Source organism: Galeopterus variegatus, unplaced genomic scaffold, assembly GCF_000696425.1.
Source record: "Galeopterus variegatus unplaced genomic scaffold, G_variegatus-3.0.2 Scaffold243, whole genome shotgun sequence".
Lineage (NCBI taxonomy): Eukaryota > Metazoa > Chordata > Mammalia > Dermoptera > Cynocephalidae > Galeopterus > Galeopterus variegatus.
The window spans coordinates 121,243-148,375 of NW_007726354.1; the positions used below are offsets into that span (position 1 = coordinate 121,243).

The 27,133-nt window shown below is 37.1% G+C and overlaps 1 protein-coding gene across 1 annotated transcript in view; it reads right to left on the reverse strand.

Annotated features, from left to right (window-relative positions):
* The window catches only part of HELZ (helicase with zinc finger), a 146,325-nt gene extending 119,710 nt beyond the window's left edge, over positions 1-26,615 (reverse strand). Inside the window, exons 1-4 of the mRNA XM_008566462.1 lie at positions 26,531-26,615; positions 22,567-22,623; positions 9,225-9,452; positions 6,896-6,932 (exon numbers count right to left, since the gene is read on the reverse strand). Of these exons, the coding sequence (XP_008564684.1) occupies positions 6,896-6,932; positions 9,225-9,434 (247 nt within the window). The 5' untranslated portion in view covers positions 9,435-9,452; positions 22,567-22,623; positions 26,531-26,615. The remainder of the gene's footprint in view (positions 1-6,895; positions 6,933-9,224; positions 9,453-22,566; positions 22,624-26,530) is intronic.
* Positions 26,616-27,133: the final 518 nt, after the last annotated feature.

Sequence of the window (27,133 nt, forward strand, 5' to 3'; positions counted from 1 at the left end):
TTATAAAATGCGTATGGAAAATGAAAAGCCCTAACATTATTCAAACTTAGATTATCACCTAGAGAAATTCAGTCTCTTTGGGGATGCAATGAGATTTAAAGTTAAAATCTTGTTTATTTTTGGAAGTACCCTTTCCTTCAACTGCAGTGCATTGTAAAGACTCTTGAACTGCTTCCTTCCAGATGTTTTCATACTACAAAAACACAGGTCATTTCTCCTGGTTTATGGTCAGTGTTCCAGTTTAAATGTTAGAGCTAATTCTTTTACCATCGCTCAAATTCCTCATTACTACACAAATATAAAATAATTACATACAATTCCCAGGTCAAGGGTTCGGATCCCCTTACCAGCCAGCCACCAAAAAAAAAAATAATAACAAAATAATAATAACACCGTAAAAAGTTGACAACACAATTAAGCATAAAAACAAACCTAAAACCTGGTTCCCCAGAACATCATAAAACGTTTTTATTTCATCTACATGCTTTAATAAACTTTTTACTTCTGGCATCGCTTAAATGAGATCTGCAAAAGTAGCCTATGTGCACATGAGAAAGAAAGAGTATTTGTTGCTTACAGTGCCTTTGACTTCCTCTTTATACAGAATCCTAATTTTGGAGATGCACTTGCCATATAGTAATAGCAAAGTTAACCTCTGTTGGGGGCGGCCCGTGGCTCACTCGGGAGAGTGTGGTGCTGATAACACCAAGGCCCTGGGTTCGGATCCCATATAGGGATGGCCGGTTCGCTCACTGGCTGAGCGTGGTGCTGACAACACCAAGTCGAGGGTTAAGATCCCTTTACCGGTCATCTTTAAAAAAAAAAAAAAAGTTAACCTCTGTTAACTGTTCAATAGCAGGATTAAGAAGCTTCTTCTACATAAAAAGATCTATTTAATTGTATTTTTTTATCTTAAAACTCCTCCACTGCCTCCTACTCAATTTCAGAAGTCAACATCTTGCCATCTCTGCTCTAAACACTCAAAGGAAATCCTGATTGTAGAAAAGGGGCAAGACTTTTTCAGATTCTTTGCTAAGGCACTCCCTTATTTCATTGTTTCCACTGTTAATTTGCTTACTTTATTTTAAAACTAATTTGCTTACTGAGAAAAGCTCAGACATTTTGCTACTCTCCTATTTTCTTTGCCCTATGGGAGAGAGCTCTCTTTTCAGGTGTTCACAATAAATAATCTTTAATTTCAGTTCCCCCTTTGCTAAAATATTTACTGGGATTTTATAAGGCAAGATACCATTCATTTTAAATCTCCTTTTTATGAATGAGATTAATGAATGAATGAATATAACTTCAATTAATATAAAGTTAACATAAATAAACATAAACAAATATTCCATGAGTCAAAAACATGAATACATATAAAATACCACTTATGCATAAATGAGAAAATGCCTACAGCAGACAGTCACTATAACCACAATGAGACTCTTGCAACTGAGTTCACATATATTCAAAGACTATTGCTCAATTTAACATCTATTCATACAAAAACAAAGAGTTTGCCTATTTAGAGGATAATAGTCCTTAACTTTAACTCGAATATTAAATAAACTTTCACTTCTCTGATTTATGGTCTGTCTAAGGCTGACTGGTTAACTCGCTTGGTTAGAGCATGGTGCTGATAACACCAAGGTCCAGCATTCAATCCCTGTACCAGGCAGCCACCAAAAAACATCAACAACAAAAACCAAGATGATTTATATTTTGTCCTAAAATTAGTATTCTATACCTTAACTTATATTCCTATCAACTTAAATATAAGAACTTTATTTAAAACAGTTAATAGGCATTGTGGGGAAATTAAGAGTGAAAGTCAAGCCCCCATTCCATAAAGCCTTAAATTCCTGTTGCAGAACAAAATTGTGCCACAAAATAAAGCCACACTACTCAGCAATAGAAAGGAATGAACTACTGATACACACATTTTGGATGGATCTCAAGGGCATTACAGTGAGTAAAAAAAGCCATCTCAAAAGGCCATTTTGAGAATGTTATATAAATGGAATGATAAAGTATGATTCCATTTATATAACATTCTCAAAATGGCAAAGTTATATAGGTGAAGAACAGACTAGTGGTTGCCAAGGGTTAGGAATGGTGGGGAGGGAGGGTGGTAGGTGTGACTATAAAGTGGCAGCACAAGGGAGATCTGCGTTACGATGGAACAGTTCTGTGTCTTGATTATGTCGGTGGTTACACGAGTCTACATATGATAAAATGACATAAAACATACACACTCATTGTACTAATGTTCATGTCTTCGTTTCGATATTGTACTATAGTTATGGTAAGACGTAACCATTAGGGGAAAGTGGGTAAAGGGGTAAAGAGTATATAGGACCTCTCTACTATCTTTGCAACTTCCTGTAAATCCATAATTATTTCAAAATAAAAAGTTTAAAAAATTCCTGTTGTGGAAATATAGCTTGTATACATGCAATTAAAAATAACAACAACAACAACAACAAAAAAGTTAATGTAACTGGTTATAAAGAACAATGAATTAAGAAATGTTATTGGACTGCATCCCTGTTTAAAAAGAAATTCATTTTCTGGTGAACAGAAAAAAACTGGACGGACTAGGAGCTTGAACACCCAAATTCTTGTCTTCACTCCACTAATGATTTTCTAAGTGATTCTGAGCCTCTACTTTTTAATTTCTAGAAAAAAAAAAGTAGCCCTTTTTTGCCTTTTTTCCAAGTTTGTTATGCCAAACGGAATCATGTCTGCAAAACCCTGAAGTATGAGCAGGCAGTAGTTGAGTTCAGATCAGAAAGACCTCACTTCAAAACCACAGTTCCACTCTGGACTGGCTCTGTGCTCTTTAGCAAGTTACTTAATCTCTCAAAACCTGTTTCCTCATCTGTAAAACTGACATGATAAAAGATGTGATTAAGTAACATATTTCAGAGGGCCTGACCCTGAAATAATTCTGAATAAATACCCCATTAACTAAATATTTTTCCGAAAACAAATTTTTAATTACTGTAAAAACTATTTGATCAAAACTCTTCTGAGAAGAAAGGTGGTTACAGATGAGCCTCTATTTAACAGGGGTTGCTGGTTACTGAATCATTTTACTCACAGGCCAACTATCACTACAATGTCAACAGATGACCCAACTTCTTTTGTTTGTAATGATGACTTCCTAAATTAATGAAACTCTCAGCTGGGCTTTAAAAATCCTACAACCTTATGAAAAATTTTCATTGATAATTATTTCATTTATGATGATTAAGTTTGAGCTACATATTACATGTAGTACAATACTCTCTTAGTTAATAAGACTATTTTCTTTTGATTTCAGTTTCTCCATTTACCTCATCCATTTTGTTAGTGTAAAAAAATGTAAGTTTCCTATATAATGAATATTTCAAAGGTAGAAAAAGAATCATTATTTCATAAAAGTTCTCCTGTTATGCCAAATAGTTTATGTTCAGATAATGAAAACTGACTTAACCATCTTTTTATCCAGTGGTCACTGGCTTGGCAATCTTCACTATCCAGAATACAACACTGAACTTGGAACTAAAATCCATGAACTTAATGCCTATGTACTTTATTTCAAGATGCCCTTGAGTCCTCACTCAGAGTCTATTTACTCTTATTGAAGTAGAATTCCAACTTTAAATTTTTATGACTCTTTGATTAGTTCCTGGTTTAAATAAATCAGTGATTAAAAAAAACTGGGGGGGATTAACCAAGTAAATCTGATTACAGACTGGGTTTTAGATAATATTGGTCAATTTTATTAGGTTAATAACAATATTATGTTTATTCAGTAATGGCCTTTTTAGAGATGCACACTAAAGTATTTAAAGGTAAATGTCATGATGTCTGTAATTATTTATAAATATTTCATAAAAAATGAAGTAAATGTAACAAAACATTAATTATTCCATCTTAAGGGTTTTTTTTGTTTTTGAGGGGTTTTTTTTGTGGCTGGCCGTACAGCAATCTTAGTTTTGAGAATGTTTATTATGCTATTTCCTCTTCTTTCCTATTTAAAATTTTTCATAATAAAATATATACATATATGTGTATACACACACACACACACACATTTTGGCAGCTGACCAGTATGGGGATAAAAAAATTTTTTTAATGTTTTTAAATTCTATGACAAAGATTGCCAGTCTGATTTTCTAACCCATAGTAGGGCAGAAGCAGTAAGCGGAAAATAAGGGGAGGGCAGTTGCAATGCGGCATGTTGAAAGCTGCAAGGAATGCAAGCTGATAACCTGACAGTGAGAGAACAGACATCAAGACTACACTGTACATAAAATGCAAACATAAGAAGTCAGTCGTCTGGGGTGCTTAAGATAGGAGCTACCACAGCTATCCCTGGAAGCATCTCGACATTACAAAGCAGTATAATAATTAACACAAATCGAGATTCTCATCTTGTTTTTTATTACTGACTGCCTAACCACAGTACTTTATCTTAAAATAACATTACCAAAGGTTCAGAAGAAAAAAAAAACAACCATATATAATAGCAGAACTCTGCAACTATCAATATACACATATAATTTTGGCCAATATTCCCAAATGTCCATTTCAAATGAACAACTTTCTGTACACTGCTTTTGCATTTATAAAAATGACTATCTTCCGCTTGGGAGTGCGGTGGCGCTCCCGCCGAGGGTTCGGATCCCACATACAGACCGGCCGCTCACTGGCTGAGCGAGGTGCGGGCCCAACACCGAGGGTTGCGATCCCGTTGCCGGTCCCGGTCTGGTACGGGCGCGACACTGAGGGTTGCGATCCTTTGCCGATCACGAAAAAAGACTATCTTCCAAGTTCTTACTTATCACATAAAGACAGACAAGGAATGCATAGAATGCAATTAATGAATCCCTTCCTTACTGCAAATTAACCGATTTTTCACTCTTACACACAGCACTGCAATGAACACTGCTCTGCCTACAATTTTTTCCTTCTCTTGGATTATATACTTCAGATAGTAACCCAGAAATGTGATTAGTGGGTCAAAGGGTATGAACTTATTACCACGCTGCATTCCACTTCATACTGCACCACCACCACAAGAGCATACTCATTCCACTATGACTTTATCCTAGACATTGGTTAAACTTTTATTTTGATAATTCAATAGCTGTACATAATACCTAATTTTAAAATGCTAAGTAGGACAATTAACAAAAAAAATGTAACATTTTTCCATATGCTCTCTCACCAACAGCATTTACTTTCAGTGACTTTTCATAAGCCATTTAACCTCTACGATGTGTTCGTACATCTCCAAAATGAGAACACTGCATCAACTTCACTAGTACTCAGGGAAGTGAATATTTAAAAAAGGACTGTTTCTCACATGTGAGACTGGCAAAATTTCAAGACTGAGGTTTTGGTATTAGTGATATCACAGGGAATGGGCATTGTCTTGTTGCTGTGAGCATGTACATTTGAAACTAATCTGACAATGTCTATTAAAAATTATGTGTGCGTACTCCTTAACCAAGAAATCCAAGTTTTAAGACTATCCTACAGAAACAAAGGCAGTAGTAAGAAAGAATATATGTTATGGTTAATAATGACAAACTAGAATAACAGAACCCCTTAACTGCCTATCAATATGAGAATAATTGAATAAATTACAGCACATCCACACTATGGAATATCAAGCAGGAATTGGAACCAGTGTATTAACTTAGAAGGATACCCATGAGATACTGTATGTAAGAAAGCAAGCTGCTCTGTAATAATCACATTATAATTGTTTTTTAGTTTTTAAAAGAAAAATCCTACATATGTATTACAAGCATTTGCGTTTATCACTGTAGAGGAAGGTGCAGAAGATGATAGCAAACTAATAACAATGATTTCTTCAGATGTGAAAAGAAGGGGAAATTATTCCCTACTTCATATTTCTCTATATTATTTGACTTATTATTTGCTTATTGGTAAATTTTAAATGTCCATAGATAGGATTTTTTAAAGGAAGATTGTACTAGATCTCTCTCAAATTCTAATTAACTCCCAAAGCATACAATTCTATGAAGCAAGGTTCACAAAGAGGTCACTGAATCTTAATGAATGGTTAAATTATGTTCAATACACCACAGGAGTACGTAATATAGTTCTGTAAGGTTTAAAACAAAAATATGTAATATTTTAAAGCACTGACACAAAGAAGTAGAAAAAAAATTAACTTATGTTAATCACCTCAGCCCTGTCCCCCCAAATTCTGAATAAATGAAACATTGTATTATCCAAATCACTGAGCTATGCAAAAAATTCCATCAAGAGTACATGAGAATGTACACTGAACTCTTCTCCCACTCGCTCCTAGATTCATTCTAGAGAAACGGCACCAATCATGAAGAAAAGGATTCCTATACTGTGAGTACTCAAAGAGCAAGAGTCTTATTAATCTCAGTTTCCTGCCCAAAAGAAAACAGGAGAAAGCATCAAAGAGCATTCTAGCCAGTCTGCTCAAAGGAAAATCTTCTGATAAAGGAGGAAAAGACATTTTTAGAAGGGACAGGCCCATCCTTTTCAATGTATCCAAGCCTAACATTTTAATCAATGTGCTCTACATTTCTTAAACCTGGGCTCTTATTGACTGGAACTACTCATACAAACTTTAAGAGGACAAAACATCGATGTTCCCAGGGGAGTGACAAGAACATCAACAACACTCATGAATAGGAGCGATGTTCACATGTACAACCACCATAGCAGGAAAGTCATCACCCAAATCAGTCATTAGACACCACAGTAAGGTGGGGTGTTTTTTTTAGTATTATAATTACTTTTTAAATAAGCAAATTTTAAAAAAAGCAAACTTTAAACACTGTTCAACTAAATAATTCAAAATCTTCAAATCAGAAAAGAGTCCCATTTTTAAACGTACCATGCCTACAATCTTCATCAGCTTGCCCATAGTTTTTCTGCAAAATAAAAGATACAAGATAAAATTAAGTAGTTCAAGGGCTGCTTTTAACAGAGATGTTATCAAAGAGAAGCTTGGCTTTGTTTCCAAGTTTAATCATTAACACTGTAAATGTAATATTCACAGAGCAAAGATAACTCATGTGCTGTCTGAAGATTACACTGTACTCTACAAATAAACATCACAGTTTACTTCCCTAGTCTACTGACTCACACTCCAACTTCTCACCTTCTCTAACCTCAACTCCCAGAAGCCCCTCCTGCAAACTCCTTCTCAGCCCATGGCTTTACTGAATTTCACAGACTGTCACACCACATCCAGCATCTCTCCAGCACACACTCCCTGCCTTCCTTCCACCTGCTACCAGCTGAACTATCCATGCTCCTTTCTAAAGTCAGTCCCACCAACCCGTGCAGATCCACTCCACCGCCTACTCGGGAACACCACTCAGGCAAGCCTCCTCTATTTCTCCTACATCAATAATTTTTTGCTTTCAATTGGTTCATTTCTATAAACAAACATGCTGTTATTTCTTCCATCCAAAAAAACCCTTCTCTGGACTTCACTTCTCCCAATAGCTACCTTTCTTTCTTTCTTTTTTTTTTAAGTGCCTCTTTGTAGGAAAACACTTCAAGAGCTGTCTATGTTAATGTATTTCAATTCCTTTCCTCTGATTCTCCCTAAGCCCTCTTTAATCAGATTTTCACCCATCACTCCAAGGAAGCTGCTGTCATGAGCACACCAGTGACCTCCATTATATCCAGTTAGAGTCCCAGTCCATAGTCACATCCCTATTTACACCAGTGACATGGCTGAACACTCCCTCACCTTGATACACTTTCTTCACGGGCTCCCAGGACACCTTTCTCTCCTCCTTTCCCTCTACCTCACCAGTTCTTCAGGCAGGTGGTTCTTTCGTTTCTTCCCAAACTTTTAACAGTGTAGCACCGCAAGACTATGTCCTTGGTCCTCTCCTCTTCTCTATCGACACTCATTCTCTTGGTGATTTTACCCAGGCTCAAGACCTTCTGTAGCATCTATAACCCACAGACTCTTAAATTAATCTCTCTCTCCCAAACTCCATCCTTGCATATCTGACTGCTTACTCAGCATCTCCAGCTGGATATCTAAATGACAATTCAATTCAGTATTTCCAAAACTGAACTCCATCATCCTCCACAAAACCTGCTCCCCATCCACAGCCTTCTCACCTCAGATGTAGGAAGCTCTATTCTTCCAATTGCTCAGTCAAAAAAAAAAAAACCCCAAAACCTCGAGGTAGGTTAACTGCGACTGCTCTCTCTCATTCCCTGCATCCAATACATCAGGAGATCTTATTGTTTATTGTTATCTCCTTATCAATCGGAACATAGCTACCTCTCACTATCTCCATTGCTATCATTTTGGTTGGAGCCACTGTCATTTCTGGCCTGGATTATTCCAAAGCTCTCCAAACTAACCTTCTTGCATTTACTCTTATCCCTTTATAGTCTATTCTCAACATAAAAGTCAAATAATTCCTGTTAAATCAGATCATGCCACTCCTCTCCTGAAATAGCTCCCCACCTCACACAGAATAAAACCAAAGTCCTTACAAAGACCTAGTGGGCCCCACAGGCACTAGTCCTTTTACCTCTCCCCTTCACACACTCTACTCCAGCCACCCCAACCTCCTAGCTCATCCTCGACCATAGCAGGCATACTTCTATCTCAGGGTCTTTGCTCTTGCTGTTCCCTTTACCTGGAATGCTCTTCCTCCAGATTTCTACCTGGCTCACCCCCTTACTTCCTTATCACCTCCCCAATGAGGCCTAGCTTGATCACCCTATTTAAAACTGTGACCCCCTCTCTCACCCCGGTACTTCCAATCTCCCTTGCCCTGTTCTCATTTTTTCATGCAGTTACTACCTTTTACCAATCTATAGTGTTTACTTATTTATAATGTTTATTATATCTCTTATTGGCTGACCCTCTACTAGGAAAAGTACCATGAAGAAGGGACCTTTCTCTTACTTTTTCATCTATATATACCAACTACTTCGAATAGTGTCCAACGCATACTATACACTCAATAAATATTTGTTGAATGAGAAAATAATCCCAAATGCTATATATTAGTACAATTTTCAAGGTTTAAAAACACAGTCGCTTGCCACCCAAGATGTTCAGCAATCACCAGCTACTTCACTAACATCTCTTTGGCCCAGAATTAGCTGACCTGTATAGTCCCCACTCAACGAAAAAGGCCATTTTACATGGTTCAGCACTGACACCAACAGTGCTTACTCACCAGTTGCAAAAATGAGGCAATTCTGTAAAGAAGACTCTCGATTTTGATGCGCTCGATCTCCGATGGACATGGCCCTGTGAAGTCTGCCATGGAGCACTGGCCGAGAGAAAGAAGCGCCTCTGTGCAGTGCTTGAGGGCCATTTCATAGTCCTGCCTCTTAAGTGATTCACATGCTTGTTCACATGACTTTTCAGCTCTTCTGTCTTCCATGACTCAGGGACAAAAATCCTAAAGACAGGGAGAAAGAACAAGTAAGAAAAGGTTTTAAAAACTTACAAATTATAAATTCTAGCCCCGTTCCTGTTTCAGCTGGCTTAATTATCTATCTGAACAGTTACTCTCAACTAGCCTTTTGATCAAGGTCACAGCTAAGCAGCAGCTATTGATGCTACAAAATCTGTACTTCTCTTTGATATTTTATGAAGTCTTTACTTAGATCCAAGAAAAATGTCAGCCATAAGCCAGAATCATACAATGATATCTCGAATTTATAAATGAGGTAAATTCATAAATGAAACATGACTTTGAATATTGCAAAATACAACAAACCATAAAAGATTCCTTTTTTAACCAAAGGTGCAGAAATGTTTCATGCCCACACCTCCAAATTTCAGCCTCCAAATTCTATGACTGTGACTGCAGAAAAGCAAAATCTATACCGTGTAGGATTTTTTCCCACCAATTAAAAAACTGGCTAAAACAAAAGTTCAAACTGTCCATTAATTCAATTCAGCAAACATTTCCTGAGGGCCAGGCCCTGTGCTAGCAGCAATGCATGCAAAGATGGTGAATGTCATCACTGCTTTCAAGAAACTCAGATTCTAGCAAGAGGCAAAGCACAAGTGAATAATTATAAGGAAGACTTATTCCATCTGCCTAAAGGGATGAGCTGGCTTCAGAAGGTGAAAAGGAGTTCACCACACAGATGACAGAGAGAGCAAGTGCAAGCTTCACAGAGAGAAGAGTTCAAGAGAAATCACCAAGGGGACAAAGTACAAGGCTTAAACCCAAGATGCATCAGGGGAGCAGGAGGAGCCATGAATGATCTCCTATGCCACAAGTGAGGGCTTTATACCATAGGCAATGAAGCATGATGGAAAGTTTTTAAATAAAGAAGGACCCTATCAAATATAAATTCTATGAAGAATGGGTTAGAAGGGGCAAACCCACAGGCTTCCCACAGGGGAAGAAGTGGCAGGCACTGCCATGAATAGGAGACCACTAAAATAGTTCAAGTAAGAGACAGTGAGAGCTCAAGCCCAGCTTCTCTCTAGCTGTCTCACTCATACAGCAGGGAGCAAAAAGCTGCACAGAGAAGATCTAACATCCTTTGACCTGATATTCACAGTACTGCTCAAAGGATCGCTCTTGCTGACCCCAGGTTCCTGTCTCTGTCAAGCCTGTAGACGGCTTTTCTTGCCTGTATCACCTCACTCACTGTCCTGCTCTGCCCTACCTTCCACCTCACCAATTGTCCCTTCTGCCTATACGCTCTCAGCCGGCCTCCTCAGTTTTGAAAATGACAACCTGGCTCTGCCCTCTCCTAGCTGTTCTGTGGACATCTGCTGCCTATAAATGGCAGCGGAAGATGAGGGAGAAAGTTGTTGACCAGCAGCCAAAAGACAGGAGCACAGAGACAGGCAAGATGACAGACATCAGAAGAGGTCTAAGCCCCTTCAACTGCTGAGATTCTTGGTATACCAAAAATTGTAGAAATATCTAAGGAAGAGGACAAGGAAGAGTTCAAAAAGGACTTCAACAGCTAGCACTTGTTAAATATGGATGGTACATACGTGGAGAACAATGTAAAATACTCTCTACTTTTCTCAGTTTGGAATTTTTAATTTAAAATACCAAACAAAAAGCATGGTTTTTAAAATTGTAGAATATTTAATTTAAAATACCAAACAAAAAACAACGGTTTTTAAAATCGTAGAATATTTTAAATGTTTACATTTAACAAATTAACACCTTTAACATAAAAAAATGAAATCTAATTATGTTATTGGCGAGACAGCCCAACAAATATTTAGAGTACTACCTCCTCATTACTACATGGCCTCCCTTTAAACTTCCTCAGCTTCCCTTCAGTGGACTATAATTTCCGGTTTGGTTTAAGGGAATTTAAATATCTATGTTATAGTTACTATAGATGCCCCTTATATAAGCATGTATTGATTTAGATGAATCAATTATCAAACAAAAGTCAAAAATGATTTCAGTATTACTACAGTGACTATGCACATTAGACATAAAATGGCATTACAAGATAATTGCTAATTTATGAAATAGACTAAGTTGAAACTACTGACATTTTGGGCTGGATAATTGTTTGTTGTGAGGGCATTGTAGGATGTTTAGCAGCATCCCTCGCCTCCATCCACTAGATGCCAGTACCATATCCCCTGACTTGTAAACAACCAAAAATGTCTCCAGACATTAGCAAATGTCCCCTGGGGGGCAAAATCAGCCCTAGTTGAGAACTAATGATATAGACAAGCATACACTGTTTGCTTGCCACAAAACAACAACAGTAGGCGGATAAATCCATGGATACCAAAGACCGAAGAATTAGCAGATCTTCCCTACAAGACTCCTAGCCCACATCTAGACAAATAATACAAAAAGAAGTCATATGAAAAGCAAAACTATTACGTTTTGCACAAGCTACAATCTTTCTTGGGAAAGAGTGCAGTACAGTACCTCAACTTGCTTACCTCTAAATCGGTAAGAAGACGACTAACACCTACATCCTAGGGTTATTGTAAGGATTGAGTGAAACAGTATGTGTGAAGTGCTTAAAAGAACATCTGGCACATAATAAATGCTCAGTAAGTGTTAGCTATTGTTATTTCCCTAAAATCCCAAATTTTCAATTTATACAAAGTGAAAATTACTGTTCTCAACATACAAGAAAATACCGTTCTAAGTAACAATTTTACCTACTTGAATGAGGAATTATTTTCACCTATTTTCTCCATCTCAATAAATTGTTAATAATTATACAAGAAGAGCCATTAAAGAAATAAGTACATTTGTATGTCACTGATAAAAACTAGCTAAATCCTAAAACTGGCTACAAGGGGAGTTCACAAAGACTACTGTCAACATTAGTCACCAAACATATTAGCCAGGGAGATATTAATAACGTTAATAAATAAGTAGAGATTAGAGGAAAAGCTATTAATTTCAGGAGCTTTGGAGAGAGATGACTTAATTTACAGAGTTAATGTCTCTGATACTTTAGGCTCAGATGCCTACCTCAAAAGTGGATATTAAGGTTCCTACCACAATTACCTTTGTTAATTAGGTCCTGATAATTTGTTTCTAACTATGGTCTACCTAAACCTCACTAGGGGTACTTTGCCATAGTGTGGATCTCAATAGAAGAAAGGTCTCTGTTCAACTGTTTTCTCTGGTCTTTCAGAAGATAGCATGCTTTTGCTATACCCACTCTTTATGATGATGCTAAAGTGCTTTCCAAACATAAAATAAAAACTGCCGAAGTCAAAGTGAGAAAATGTCCCAGGCAATGCTAAAATGGAAATGTATACTAATGCAGTGAGAGATCCAGAACTACTTCTCCTATACAAGGCCAGATCCCAGATACACTTCATTGTCTAGGATACACAAATACATCCATATCTATTGTATATGATCCTGCTGCCTGGAAATAATAGCCAATCCTAGGGCAGACCAAGGTGGGTCTTTAAGTCTCTCCCCCATGGGGACAGAGAAGCCCAGAGAATGGAAGTCACTGAGGCAGAGCTGCATTAAGCATACCAATGTAGGAAGAAGCACCACATTCCCCATTAGCCTTGATTCTTTCTCTTCCTCTCAAAAATTATCCAAACTTTCACTAAAAGAACATAAAACCTGTAACTTCCTGCAAACTCCTAACCCATGGGGAATATTTACTTGGAGGATGTGACTTCAGAGGCAAGAAAGCTGGAATCAGAAACCAAGATTCTGGGGCCGGCCCGGTGGCGCACTGCTACAGTGCGCCGCTTGGGAAGTGTGGCGGCGCTCCCGCCGAGGGTTCGGATCCCACATACAGACCGGTTCCCGCTCACTGGCTGAGTGAGGTGCAGGGAGCAACACCGAGGGTTGCAATCCCGTTGCCGGTCCCGGGCCGGTACGGGCGCGACACTGAGGGTTGCAGGGAGCAACACAGAGGGTTGCAATCCCATTGCCGGTCCCGGGCCGGTATGGGCGCGACACTGAGGGTTGCGATCCGTTGCCGGTCATGAAAAAAGACAAAAAAAGGAAAAAAAAAAAAAAAGAAACCAAGATTCTAATCTAAATCCACCTCTGATCTGTTGCTGACCTATAAAAGAGACTAACACTACCATACAATGAACATCAGTTGTTTTGCCACCCAGTACCCATTCCCTTTCCTGTAATAAAGGAAAAAATCCATAAATTCCCTTTGAGAATTTACCTACCCCTACTCTTAGTCCACGTGGCTCCTGAGAAGCTAACTCCTACAGGGCTCCAGAGGTGGCATATGACTGGAACTGGCCAATCCAAACCTCACACAGACCCCAACACAGGGACTGGTTCCAGGTAGGACGTGATCCCTTAAGAGCCAATGAGACATCATGAGACTTTTGCTGAGGCTTCTGGGAAAGAGGAAGATGCTGTTTCCTGCTGAATCTAAAATCTGAGAAGCTACAAGGACTGAATATACTGCAGCCATTTTTCTAACATATATTGCCAGCAACTGAAGTCTATATAGCAAAAGGCAGAATAGATTTATGGGGAGAAACTGAATTTTCATATTACTTGAGCCCTGAATCCAGCTAGCTGTGCCTGGACTTTGCAGTTAGGTGGGCCAAGAAATTTCTTTTTAGCTTAAGCCAGTTTAGGTTGTTATTTCAGGCAGCTGGAACCAAGAGAATCCTAATATAAATAATGAGGGTATTTTTTAAAGTTTGTGAAAAAATAGAGTTAAAAGATAGTACAAATCTTTCTATGAACTTTTTGAAGACCTTTCCTGTGCATACATATATATATTTTGATTAGTACCAAATAAGCTGATAATTGTCTTGTAATATACAAGCATATATAAATAATTATTAACAACACTGATCAGAAGTTACTGATTACCAATAACAATAAATGTAAAGAGAAAAAAAGAAATAGACATGTGAGACAAATAGCTTAGTGTGATATTTGGTTATTTTGCATCTTAGCACAATTGGGGAAAGAACAAAATTGAGAAAGTGGACTTTTTCAAAATTAAACATTTCGGCACTATGAAAGACACTGTTAAAAGAATGAAAAGACAAGCTAAGGACTGGGAGAAAATATTTGCAAGTCACATATCTGAAAAAGGACTTGTATCTGAATATATAAAGAAGTCTCAAAACTCAATAAGACGAACCATTTAAAAGTTGGGCAAAAGATTTCAACAGAAACACCACAAAGAGGATATAATGAAAGCAAATAAGCACACAAAAAGATGTTCAATGTCATTAGCCATCAGGGAAACACAAGTTAAAACCGTGAATAGTTATCACTACATACATATTAGAATAGCTAAATTAAAAATATTGATAACACCAAGTGATGTGGGGTAACTGGAATTCTCATACTTTGCTAGTAGGAATATCAAATGGCACAGCCACTCTGGAAAAGTGGTTTGCAGTTTTTTATAAAGTTAAATATGCACTACACTGTGAGCTAAATTAAAAATATTGATAACACCAAGTGATGTGGGGTAACTGGAATTCTCATACTTTGCTAGTAGGAATATCAAATAGCACAGCCACTCTGGAAAAGTGGTTTGCAGTTTTTTATAAAGTTAAATATGCACTACACTGTATTACTCAGCAATCCCCTTCACCCCCCAGACAGCTACCCTAGAGAAATAAAAATTATGTTGCCATAAAAATGTTTATAGCAGCTCTATTCATAATTGTTAAAATTGGAAACAACTCAAATGCTCTTTAACAAGTGAATGGATAAACAAACCATGATACCTCTATACAATGGAAAACTACTCAGCAATAAAAAGGAACAGCTTTCAATACATGCAATAACTTGGACAAATCTCAAAAACATTACACTGAGTAAAAGAACTTAGTCTCAATAAGCTTACATACTGTATGATTCCATATATGACAAAATCAAAAAGACAAAATTATAAGGATGGAGAAGAGATCAGTGGTTGCCAGGGGCTACAGGTTGGGGAAGGGTAGCTATGAAAGGATAGCATGAGGAAGTTTTTTGGGAAGATGACTCTGTTCTGTGTCCTGTTTGCAGCAATCATTGCATAAACTGTACGAGTGTTAAATTAACAAATCTGTACACCAAAAGAAAGACAATTTTACTACACGCTGATTTTTAATATAAAAATGTTTTAATTATTTTAAAAATAGGAATCTCAATGTCACAATTGACATGAAAAGAAGATTCAAGAGGATGTGTTGTTAATAAATGGAAAACCCATGCATTTCCCTTCCTGCATATATACAGGTTTCAGAGGCAAGAATGGAGCCTCATGAAGAACGTCTCCAAATAGAACAATCACTGAGCTCACTTGGCACAAAATATAGGATACTTTTGAAGAACGCCATCATAGCTAGATGGTTTGTCCAGGACCAAAAGTAAATATTAGAAGAAAAATGAAACCAATAGCATACCACAAAGGCGGCAGGCAGACTGGCCTGGATTAAGACTTTTTCAGTAACAGATAAGAAGTCATCATTCTCTTCCCACTGTGAACCTCTATGTGTGATTGTAGGAGGAGAACAACCAGCTCATCTTGAAATCAAGTCATGAAATGTACTTTTATTAAAAAAAAAATCAGTTATATTCCTTAAACCAACATTTCTTATTAATTTACTCCTGGTCCTCTTTGATCTCAAAAGACCTAACTCCTTTATTTGATTAGAAACAGACTTTAAAGAGCAAAAATAAACTGTCATCAAATAGCAGGAGCCAATAGTAGTAACTAAAATTTCTTCAATCTAAATTCAAGATGATTTCTGCACCTCTGTATTATATATTTGTCTTTACTAAGAAAAAAATTATCTACCTCATAATTAACTTAGATGGAATTAATCAGACTTCATTTATAAAGGTTTTAGAGAACTGATGAACTGTGCTAAACCTCACCACTACCTCCTTTGATAGAAATTACGAACATCCGTAATTGGTTCTTGATTAGACCCCAAGATATCTTTATTTATTAGACTACATAAATAATAAAACCACAGGAAAAGTTAAAAGACAAATATAATAAAATACATGTTTCTTTATGTAACTAACAAAACAAAAATTTAAACAAGAGAACTGCTAGAAAAAATTAGAGATTCACATCTTTTTAAAGTTAGTAATTGGTCTTTAATCTGTCTAATACATTACTATTTTCCCTAAGGAAACTCAATTATCCTGAAGCACAAGACTATCCTAGAAAGTAAATGTATTGTTACCAAACAAAGAAAGCCAGATTGAGAGGTTATTAAAATAACCCACATGACCTAGCCCGGAGGAGAGAGAAAAGCTATCAGAATGCCCTTCCTACCCACAGAACAGCAGGACCTCAGGCAAGAAGGTGTGGCTAAAATGTGTCATGCATCCTCAGGGAGGAAAAAAGTTAAGAAACATTCCTTTAAAGATGGCACAATGGTTGGTTCCAAAACGCCTATATAATAGTGTTCAAATTCATTACCAGATATCCAGGCCACCCACAATCTGGCTACAACCTAACTTTCCCACTGCTCCCCATATAGGCCCCAAGTACAGTCAGGCCTCTGAAGCTAATAGTACTGGTTCCCTTTGCCCAGAACGTCCTTTCCTCTCCTCTCTCTGGACCTAAATCCTACCCAGCTTTTAATGAACACTTAGAGGGCTACTTCTCTCAGATGCTTTCCTCCCAAAACCAGAATTACTACCTACAGAATTATTTGGCCTTTTAATCATCTACTATCTTTTAATCATCTACTTATCAAATATATCATGTAAAATGGTTTATCTGCCCAACACAACTATCTTATAAATAGGAATCATGTTTTATAACATTTTTATCCCATGACGACCATTAGATTCATAAAGCCATTCAATAAATACTTTAATTGAATTTCACAAAGAGATGACTTAAAATAACCTGAATGCCAAGCATTCCAAGAACTGTCCCGTACTAAATTCAGTTCCCATTAGAATGCCATGTCATAAAGAGGAATGTTGTATTATCTTTAAATTTATCTGCTTTTATCCAAAACTGGAATCTGTGATGGTTCTACGGGATACACAGGCAAAATATTCTGCAAAGTAAAGTTTTATTTATTATACTGTACTTAATACTCAGCCAGACTTGCATTTTTCTCTAAAACGTAAAATCACCGAGTATGCAAGAAGCATCAGAAGAGAGACTAAAGCCTACTAAGAAGAAAACTAGAAACCAAGATCACCAACAATACTCCATTTTGAATAATCTCTTTCAGAAAGATGTAAATTCTCCTAAATTCTAAAATAAATGGAATTCAGTATAGCAAAGTAAAATGTTTTGAATACATTTTAAAAAACCCTGATAGACCTTTTACCAAGGATTGCGATCCCGTTGCCGGTCCCGGTCCGGTACGGGCGCGACACTGAGGGTTGCGATCCGTTGCCGGACACGAAAAAAAAAAAAAAAGACAAAAAAAGGGGGGAGGAAAAAAAGTGAATATCTCTTTCCCAAAAATCTATAACTCCAGTCTAATCACGAGGAAAATATCAGACAAACCCAAATTGAGGAACACTCTATGAAATGCCTGACCACTCCTCCCCAAAACTGTCATGAAAAACAAAGTCAGATAAACTGTCACAGCCCAGAGGAGATTAAGACATGACAACTGCATTCAATGTGGGATCCTGGATAGTTTCCGGAACAGAAAAATGACATTAGTGGAAAAATTGGTGAAATCCAAATAAAGTCTCTAAAAATTAGTTAAGAGTAATGTACCAATAATGGTTTCTTAGATTTGGAAAAGTAAGACGTTAACAATGGGGGAAATTTGCAACTTTTCTGTAAATCCAATATTACTCCAAAATTAAAAGTTTATTACAAAATAAAAGTGGATATCTCTGGGTGGTGGGATTACAAGTTTTGTGTTTTTTTATTCACCTGTATTTTATAATTTTCAACAAGCAACAAGTTTCATTGTCATGAAAAACAAAAAGATTTAGTCTCAGAAGACTTTAATTTGCCCAAAAACAAAAAGTTAAGGCAGCACAGGAATTCTGGAGTTAATCCTACTTCTCTTCACTCTAGATCCCATCCAGCAACCCAGGAAACTACCCTAAATAAACTATTCAACTCTCCTTACTTGCTTATACACAGAATTTAAGGTCACCAAAGTACTTTATCCCATTTGCTTCAATGTAATTGATGGGGAGGAAGAAAACAGATGAGAGAAGTCTGACAGTGGGCACATGGGAATTGATAATACACTTCTTTCCACTTTTGCATACATAAAGGTCTCCATAATAAAAAATTTTTAATTAAACAGTAAAGTTCTCACTCCCCAACACAAACTATGCCCCTTCCACCTCTCTGTGGAGCACTGGCGCCTGGGAGGAGAAACACCACAGCTGAGAGCCTGCAGCACTTCACAGTGAGGCGGAGAAGAAAGTCCTGGACTGGGAATCTGAAAGCTTCAGTCTTCGCTCTGCTTTACCTGTGAGACCCCACAGATTCCTCTAACTCCTCGGGGCCCTGAACTTCCTGAGCTGTTGCCACAATAAATCTCTCAAGTTCCTTCTAGGATTAAAATTCTGATTTCAACTTTCTATTAGCTCCTTAAACTCTGCACTGTCAAAACTAAATTCATCCTTTCTCTATTCTAACCCCTGAGACCCATTCTTCCTCCTAACTTCCCTACTCTTGATATTCCATTTTTCTAGCCACACAACCATAAAAACCATGTCCTCATCTCTCACTTTAAATATATAACTGACCGTTCTCCCCCACCCCCACCCCACCTAATCAGTCACATCTCTCCGGACAACCTACAAAATATCTCTTGAATCCATCACCTTCCTTCCAAGGCCACCAATTCAATTCAGGCCGGCACCACCCCTCACTTGGACTATTACCATGAGCACAATGTAAGTCCCTGTCTCTAAATTCTCCTCCATACCAATCCATCACACTTATCATTAACCTGACATTGAAGATCCTCCAAAGCCCAGTCCTGACCTACTGGCAGCCTTACTTTCCATTATGACACCTAAAGGTATCCCAGGACCCGGGTAATTTGGACATGCAGTTTCCTCATACCCACCACATTTCCGACACAACCCCAGACTCCCCTCTAGGATACCCTCTTCTTTCCATTGCTTTTCATCTTTAGGGTGGTCGATTTATATGCCTCCTCTTCAACTGAAGTGTTCCCTGATATCCCCAAGGGGGCAGTAATACTCCCTCTACTTAATCCCTAAGTACTTTATGTGAACCCCTTTTACAGCATCTATCAAATTCCTATTACTCGTTTCATTTTTTCGGTTCCCCAATTCTCTCCACTAGATGGTTAGTTCCTTGTCAATAGGAACAATGTTTCATTCATCTTTGAATTCATCCCTCGGAACAGAACTTCTCAAAGAGTGTGCCATGGCACACTGGTATGCCATGAATGAGTTAAAGATATCTTAGACAGTAGTGATTTTAGCCCTCCAAACAGCCACAAAGGGACAACAGAAGCCAGAACCCCCATCTGGTCAAGCCTCAAGCAGTCTCAGCCCAGTACACACCATGACAATAACTTGCAAAGCACTCAGAGGATGCAACACAGTGTATGGTACACAGTGAATGGTCAATAAATGCTTGTTGAATTGAATCTTGAAATAATTAATCCATCTGTTCCCCTTCAACCACTATCTCCAAGATCACTTATCATTTAGACCATTTGAACATTTTCACTGAACATGTTCTGGTTATCTTTTTAATAATTACCTCTTTATTACCTGGTTATACTTGTCTTAACATCCAAAGCCCCCATCAACAGTTTATTGCATAATATAGCAAAAGATATGAACAATTCACCATGAAGAGATTCACATAGTTAAAATCAACATTATATAACAAAGAAATGCAAGTGTCATTTTACAATATTAAATTAGCAAAAAAACTTTTGAGAAAAAATGGATTTCTGTCCAGCTTATGGTGAAAAAGTTACATCCATATGTCTGTTAGGAATATAAACTGGTAAACACCCTTTAAAAAAGTGTAAAAACACCCATCAAAAGCCATAAGACCATTCATATCCTTTAACATAATAATGCACTCTGAATTGATCCCAGAGATATAATTAGTCAGAAAAAAATACCGTAATATCTACAATGATGTACATTAAAGTGTTAACTGAAAACCAGCCAACAACGTAAAATACTTAACATAAAAAGATTTAAGTAAATTTAATCATGGGAGCAGATGATGAAATTATCTTTGCAACCTTTCAAAACGTAAACATATAAATTAAAATTGTGAAACCTGTAATGAAACATAAAAATGTCTCACGATCTAACAAGTTTTTTTGTTTGTTTTTTTTTTTAAAAAGATGGCTGGTAAGGGGATCTTAACCCTTGGCTTGGTGTTGTCAGCACCACGCTCACCCAGTGAGCGAACCGGCCATCCCTATATAGGATCCGAACCCGTGGCCTTGGTGTTATCAGCACCGCACTCTCCCGAGTGAGCCACAGGCCGGCCCGATCTAACAAGTTTTTAAAAATTCAAATTATAAAACATCATAAAAATGAATTTTAAAAATGTGTATTTTGAAATGGAACGACAAAAAGAAAATCAACTGTTCTAGGGTAATAACCCAAACAATAATTTGTTTTAATATCAACGTATTCAACATTAAGAAAGGAAGTTCCACCTTAAAAGAAGTTCTCAGGAAACAGGGATTCCAAGACACAAGCTTAATGCAGTCTCCAGAACAGAACCGCCCCTCCCTTCTGCTGCTCACTGTGGCCTTGACTAAGCCTTCTCATGCTCGCCTTGATCATGATGACCTATGACTATCCCAGACCCCAGTTTTTCAATGACCAGCAAACTGCCTCAGCTGGCTTTGTGATCATCCCCACGAACCTGTGGGGGACAAAACATGTAAAACAAGCATATACCCAAGAAACAAAGAACTCATTCAACCGTGTATAACTTGAACAATCAACAAGTAGCCAAGCCCAAGTTTCACTGTAAACCCTAAAAGTATATAGTATTGCCACATATTAAAGTCTCTAGCAGTCTCAAGGCCAATTTACTGACTCCGTGGCAGACTATATCAGTTAAAAGGCAGTATGGACTTACAGACAAATCAAAGAATTCGGGGTCAGGAGACCTGGATAGTACAGTTAAAAGCAAAAGGAAAAAAATAAAGTTTTTGGGGTTTTTTTTTTTTGTTTTTTTGTTTTTAACTACAAAGAACATAAAGCTAAAAACTCCAGCTTAACAGTTGGGTAGAAAATAGTTACATATCTTACCCAGCCAGAGTTCAAAAAGCAGGACAGCAAGTCATCTTATTAACAGCTGAAGCTTTCTGATGATGGAGATGTCTAACAAAAAACTAGTAATGAAAATACATCAAAAACTAATTTTAGCACCAATGCCCCACAAGGACCGTATTAAAACAGCCTTCCAGTTGTTTTTTTTTTCCTGTAGCACTTTCTAGGTGTGATAATGAAAGACCAAGATATTAAAACGGACCAAGAAGATTAATTACTATGAAATAATACTCTTCCTTTAATTACGGGGCATTTCAGCAAAAGATACATAATTTAAAGGACTAATAGTATAGATGGAGGTGGTACAAACCATTAGGAAAAAAGTTTAATCTTTTGTTTCCATTGATATAATCTCAGTATTTAGATCCTCAAAAATGCAGATATGTACAGTCATTCATGACACTACATACATAGATAATAGGAAAAATAATACTTAACCAAGTTCATCAGAGCACAGACCACTCAAGAATGTTAACATAAAAACTGAAGGACCTCTCAAGTTCCAATCACGTGCAGATAAATTGAGCCCCTGTGCAGTTACTCATTCTAAACAGAAGTGGAAGATTAACCTACCCTCACTTCTCTTCAAACGAACTAGTCTGACAAAGCGGCAGGCAGGGTCTCTTCAAAGGCTGTTTGTTCATCATCCAGTCTGTTCCAGAAGTAGCCAATTCAGTCAGGACCTGTGTCTACAGGTTACTGCTGTTTCTTTACAGCTCTGTATCAGTCCACCCTGTCACACCTCATCCTTTCTAGCCAGACTTTCTTAACTGGATTAAGTCTCTCCTGTATCTTTTTCAGGCATTACCAAATTCTTTTTTTTCTAGATAAGGCTCTCCTAAACTTTACTCACCTGCAGTTCACTGCACTGGGTATCACCTAAATAGCCCATCAGAGCTCTTTATAATTTCTGAAAGAGAGAGAAGGAAGTTTGTAAATACATAGTAGAAAACACCATTGGCTGACATCAGTTCTCAAACATTTGTATCAATATTCACAGCATATGGTCTCTTGGTCCATAGTGATTCACTAAAATGTAGCATAACCAGCACTGGACCACAAGTTCTGAGATAAGCTTCCAGAGATAAAAGCTAGGTTTAGTGTTGCTACTACTGAGCTGCGTGACCTTGGCCAAGTCACTTAATTTCTCCAGGCCTAAATTTCCTCGTGTGGAAAATAAGATAGACTACCAGAGATAGCGGAACACACACTTTCCAGAAAGAACACCAGCTCCACTACTTTACAGGTCTTGTAATATTATGTTAGTTCACATTTTAGCCTAAATTTGCTCCTTTGCAAAATGAAAATAACAACTATCTTGTGAGTTGTTATGAGAATTAAAAGAGATGATGAGTTATTTAGAGCCTGTAGTAAATATACTATGCAGCTTACCATAAAAATCCACAGATGGTAACTCACTACCACCATTACCCGCCCTGTCCTAAGACTGCATGAATTCAATTCACAAATATTTCCTTAAAAGATCAACAAATCTAAACTTTCCCAACCTGACAAAAACAATTGTCTGAGTGTTTAACTAATAATTCAATTACAATCTTCTTAAACTGATGGTAGTCTGAGATTATTACCATTCCTTAACATCACAGGAAATAAGAACAGAATAGTCCCTGCACAACTTCTAAGACTCTGGTTCAATGATAACGCCTTTCCTGACTTCTCACTCTACTCTCACTCCTGCCAGTATACCTTGAGAAAAGAGAGGTCTTCCAGGAGCTAAAAGACACCCACCTGTTTACCATGGTCAGTTCAGGGGAGCAGGACTAGAGACAGAGGAAGGAAAACAGAGGCTTTTTTTTTTTTTTTTTACTTTATACATATACCTAAGTACTGCTCAAATTTGTTTACCATAAGCATGCATGAGTTTTGCAAATAAATAAATAATTTTAAAACTATACTTGTTACACATATTGCCTACTGACAGGATGCTGGAGTTACAGGAATATTTTCACAAAATTTCCACAGAAGAAAGCAAAAAGGCAAATTCAGATGTGCCGAGAACACCTAAAATACGGCACAGAAATAACAAAAATCACAAACATTCACATTTCAGAATGGTTTGGTCAAAAAATGTGGCATGCATTCTTTGAAAATGATGAATCAGATTCTTTTTTGTTCAAAAGTAAGATGAATGTATAAACTCTGTTTTTACCAGACAACTTCCTGCTCTTACTTGGAGAAACCGACCCAACACAATTTACCAGAGTAAACAAGTTGGTATGACTGTTGGTATTAGGTTGAAAAACTTTTTAAGTTTCTTTTAGACAACTGAAAGCTTAACAAAGTAAAAGTCTTCATGTTACATCTACAATAGTCGTTTGAAAAGAGGAATGTTAACTCTATCAGATCCAGGATTACTCAGAAGTATTAACCCACCTACCCTCAAAGGGATAAGATCACTATGTTGTATGCTTCTTCTAGCCAATGCCACACTACACAAGTAATCCTGACTGTACCCATCACTTGAAATTCACTGCAAGTTGGTGTGGCCACACTCTCCACACACATCATACCTCTCTTCTAGAAAACATCTGAAAATATGATTTAAAAATCCAATGAATGCATGTACATTTACCTAAGATTATGAAAATGAATAACCCTAACAGTTTGCTTATAATTTTTTACGTAGTTTTTCTCCCTCTCTTGGATAACTTGTTGATTAACTTGGCCCAAAATCTTCTGTACATTTCAAACAATGGCAAAGGACATTATTTCTTGTACTGGGCCTGTATTTGGATCTTAAATATAGTCTGACAGACAATTATAGACTAATCTGCCTTCAATATTAACGCCAAGCCTACTTCTTAAACAGAGATGCATTTAAAAGATCTGGTCAACTTACTTGCAGGTCCCTCTGCACTATTCATAGCCTTTCATGAATATGCTGTCAATTTTTAAATTACACAAGGCCCTCTGCATGTAGGAATGATATCTCCTGTTGTTTTGGCATCACTCCTCTCTCCAGTGAAAACTGGACCATCCATAGATGTATACAGACTTCAAGACAAAGTAGATTCGATATTTACGGTATTAGAAAATGAAACTTCTTGCTGACAATTGCAAAAATCAAGTTTACCATCTGACAGAGAGGTTCTGACTGACTCCCCAAAACTACAGCCTTACCTAAAAATAGTGGCCTAGCTTCCCAGCCAAGAGGACAGACTAAAAAAGCTATGTCTTTATTCAGCTCAAAGAGACAGACTTCTACTTCACCACAACCTTCAGTACTATAGTATTTCCCACTTTAGAATACTTGATGTAACAAGTCGTTTAGTGGCCAAACACTAACTTCACTTTGAAGTGAATACTAACACTTCACATGGTCTACATGTGTAAAAACTGTGGAAAATGTCTTGACACAATTCAGGCCAAACAATGCTAGCCACACAAGATTACCTACTTCTAAATATTCGGTTTTAGACTACAAATAAACATCGCCATAGGCAAAAAGCAGATCATTGGTTCCTTTCCACAAAGTAATCTGTAAGTTTCAAAAGAGCAAGATAAAAAGTTCAAATTGAGAGGTCTAAGGCATAAAATGCCTCCACCTGCAAACTGAAAATAAATTTAAAAATCCATATTTGCTCTGCGAAGAATAAAAATAAAAATTACAAGTAACACACATAAGCACTGCTGAGTTTCAAACCCAAGCAAATGTGGTGTGTGCACTTACAAAAGAATCTCGGTTTATGTCCACCTTCCTTTCCCAAGGTTTTTTTTTTTTTAAGGCAAAATGTCAATTATACACCTCAGTTTAGAAAAAAAATAAAGCACAGCTTATTCTTTTTAAACAGATGTTGTGACAGATATGAAGTTTGTCAGGATTTCAAAATCCAGAGGCCCAGATATGTTAAAGGAAAAAAAATCCTGCAGGAACCAATCAATTGACCATAATTACTTACGCTTTTCTAAAGAAATCAAGGTAAAATATTTTTAAAGTTGAGAAAACTGCTTGTAAAAAAAAAATGTAAGGAGCCGGCCCGTGGCTCACTCGGTAGAGTGCGGTGCTGATAACACCAAGGCCACGGGTTCGGATCCTATATAGGGATGGCCGGTTTGCTCACTGGCTGAGCGTGGTGTTGACAACACCAAGCCAAGGGTTGAGATCCCCTTACCGGTCATCTTTAAAAAAAAAAAGTAAAACTAGCAAACTTCTCTTCTCCCTAGCACAGAACACTAACTGTTCACTAACACTCTATCAATAATGTCCTTTAAATCCAAAGCATTACAAGTTAAATTAAACAAAACACTTTGAATTCACACACCATGTGTGATCAGAAAATAACTAGTCTTATCCCTAAGAAATTAAACAAAACTCGGCACTATCATTTTTTTATTTCAAAATAATTATTACAGAGACAAGTACTATTCCATTTTCCAGAAAGTAAGAGCAGGATTGATTGATTTGCCTAAAATAATTCTTTCCAATGGAAAGGGTGTACTTTCACTAATAGTAAATGTAGAGTACTGGACACCAAAACACAGATAAAATTAAGACATCCAATTAAAGTTACACAAGGAAATCTGAATAGACAAACTATAATTACCCTTGGTGAAGATACTGATCAAGGACAGCTACAAATAACCTTTGGCTCTGGATAAGCTCCACTATGCATGTTGGAGACACTGGAAAGATTGGTACATTTGACATGTTTTTCCTTTCTATATCTAGCCCTGTCCATACACCATTTGACAGAACAATATATTTGGAAAATAACAATGGCCCCATCAAATTACTTTAATGAGTTGATTAAAAAGAAAAAGAAAAAAAGGGAAATCATTTTTAATTGCAGTCTCACCTTACACATCTCACCAGCACTGTAGTTCATTAGTGATCAATTACTTCATCCAATTCCTGAGGCAAATAGAAAAGTAAAATGTATCTATATAACACCAATAATAGTCATTATCAGAAGCAAACATTTTAATAGACTGAACTGAAAGGGAATCTAAATTTCTAACTGAAAAAATTACAAAAATGTTACATTATGCAGCTTTGCAAATGATCTCTATTTCTTTTATCTTAAAATGAAAAGATTTCCTTTCATGAGATAAAAGAATTATAAAATGCTCTTAAAACCAAAAGGATAATAAAGTCATCTTTTTCAGCACGGACTGACCTTACTTTCAAAAAAAAAAGAAAAGAGAAAGGAGGGAAAATATCTCATTAATATGAGTTTAAAAGAGGGCAAAATTAAGAACTAGGCAAGACAACTCTTCCCTACTGCCCCTGCTCCAGGAATCCACTGTCTCTGCAGTTATACTTTTTAATTTTATTAATGATTTGCCTGAAAAGTGTAAATTATGAGGGCGAAGGAATGACAATTTTTGAGTTGCAAACAAAACATGAGGATCCCAATCCAAGAACAATCAGAAAACTCTGGCTTCCAGCCCTGTCTGAA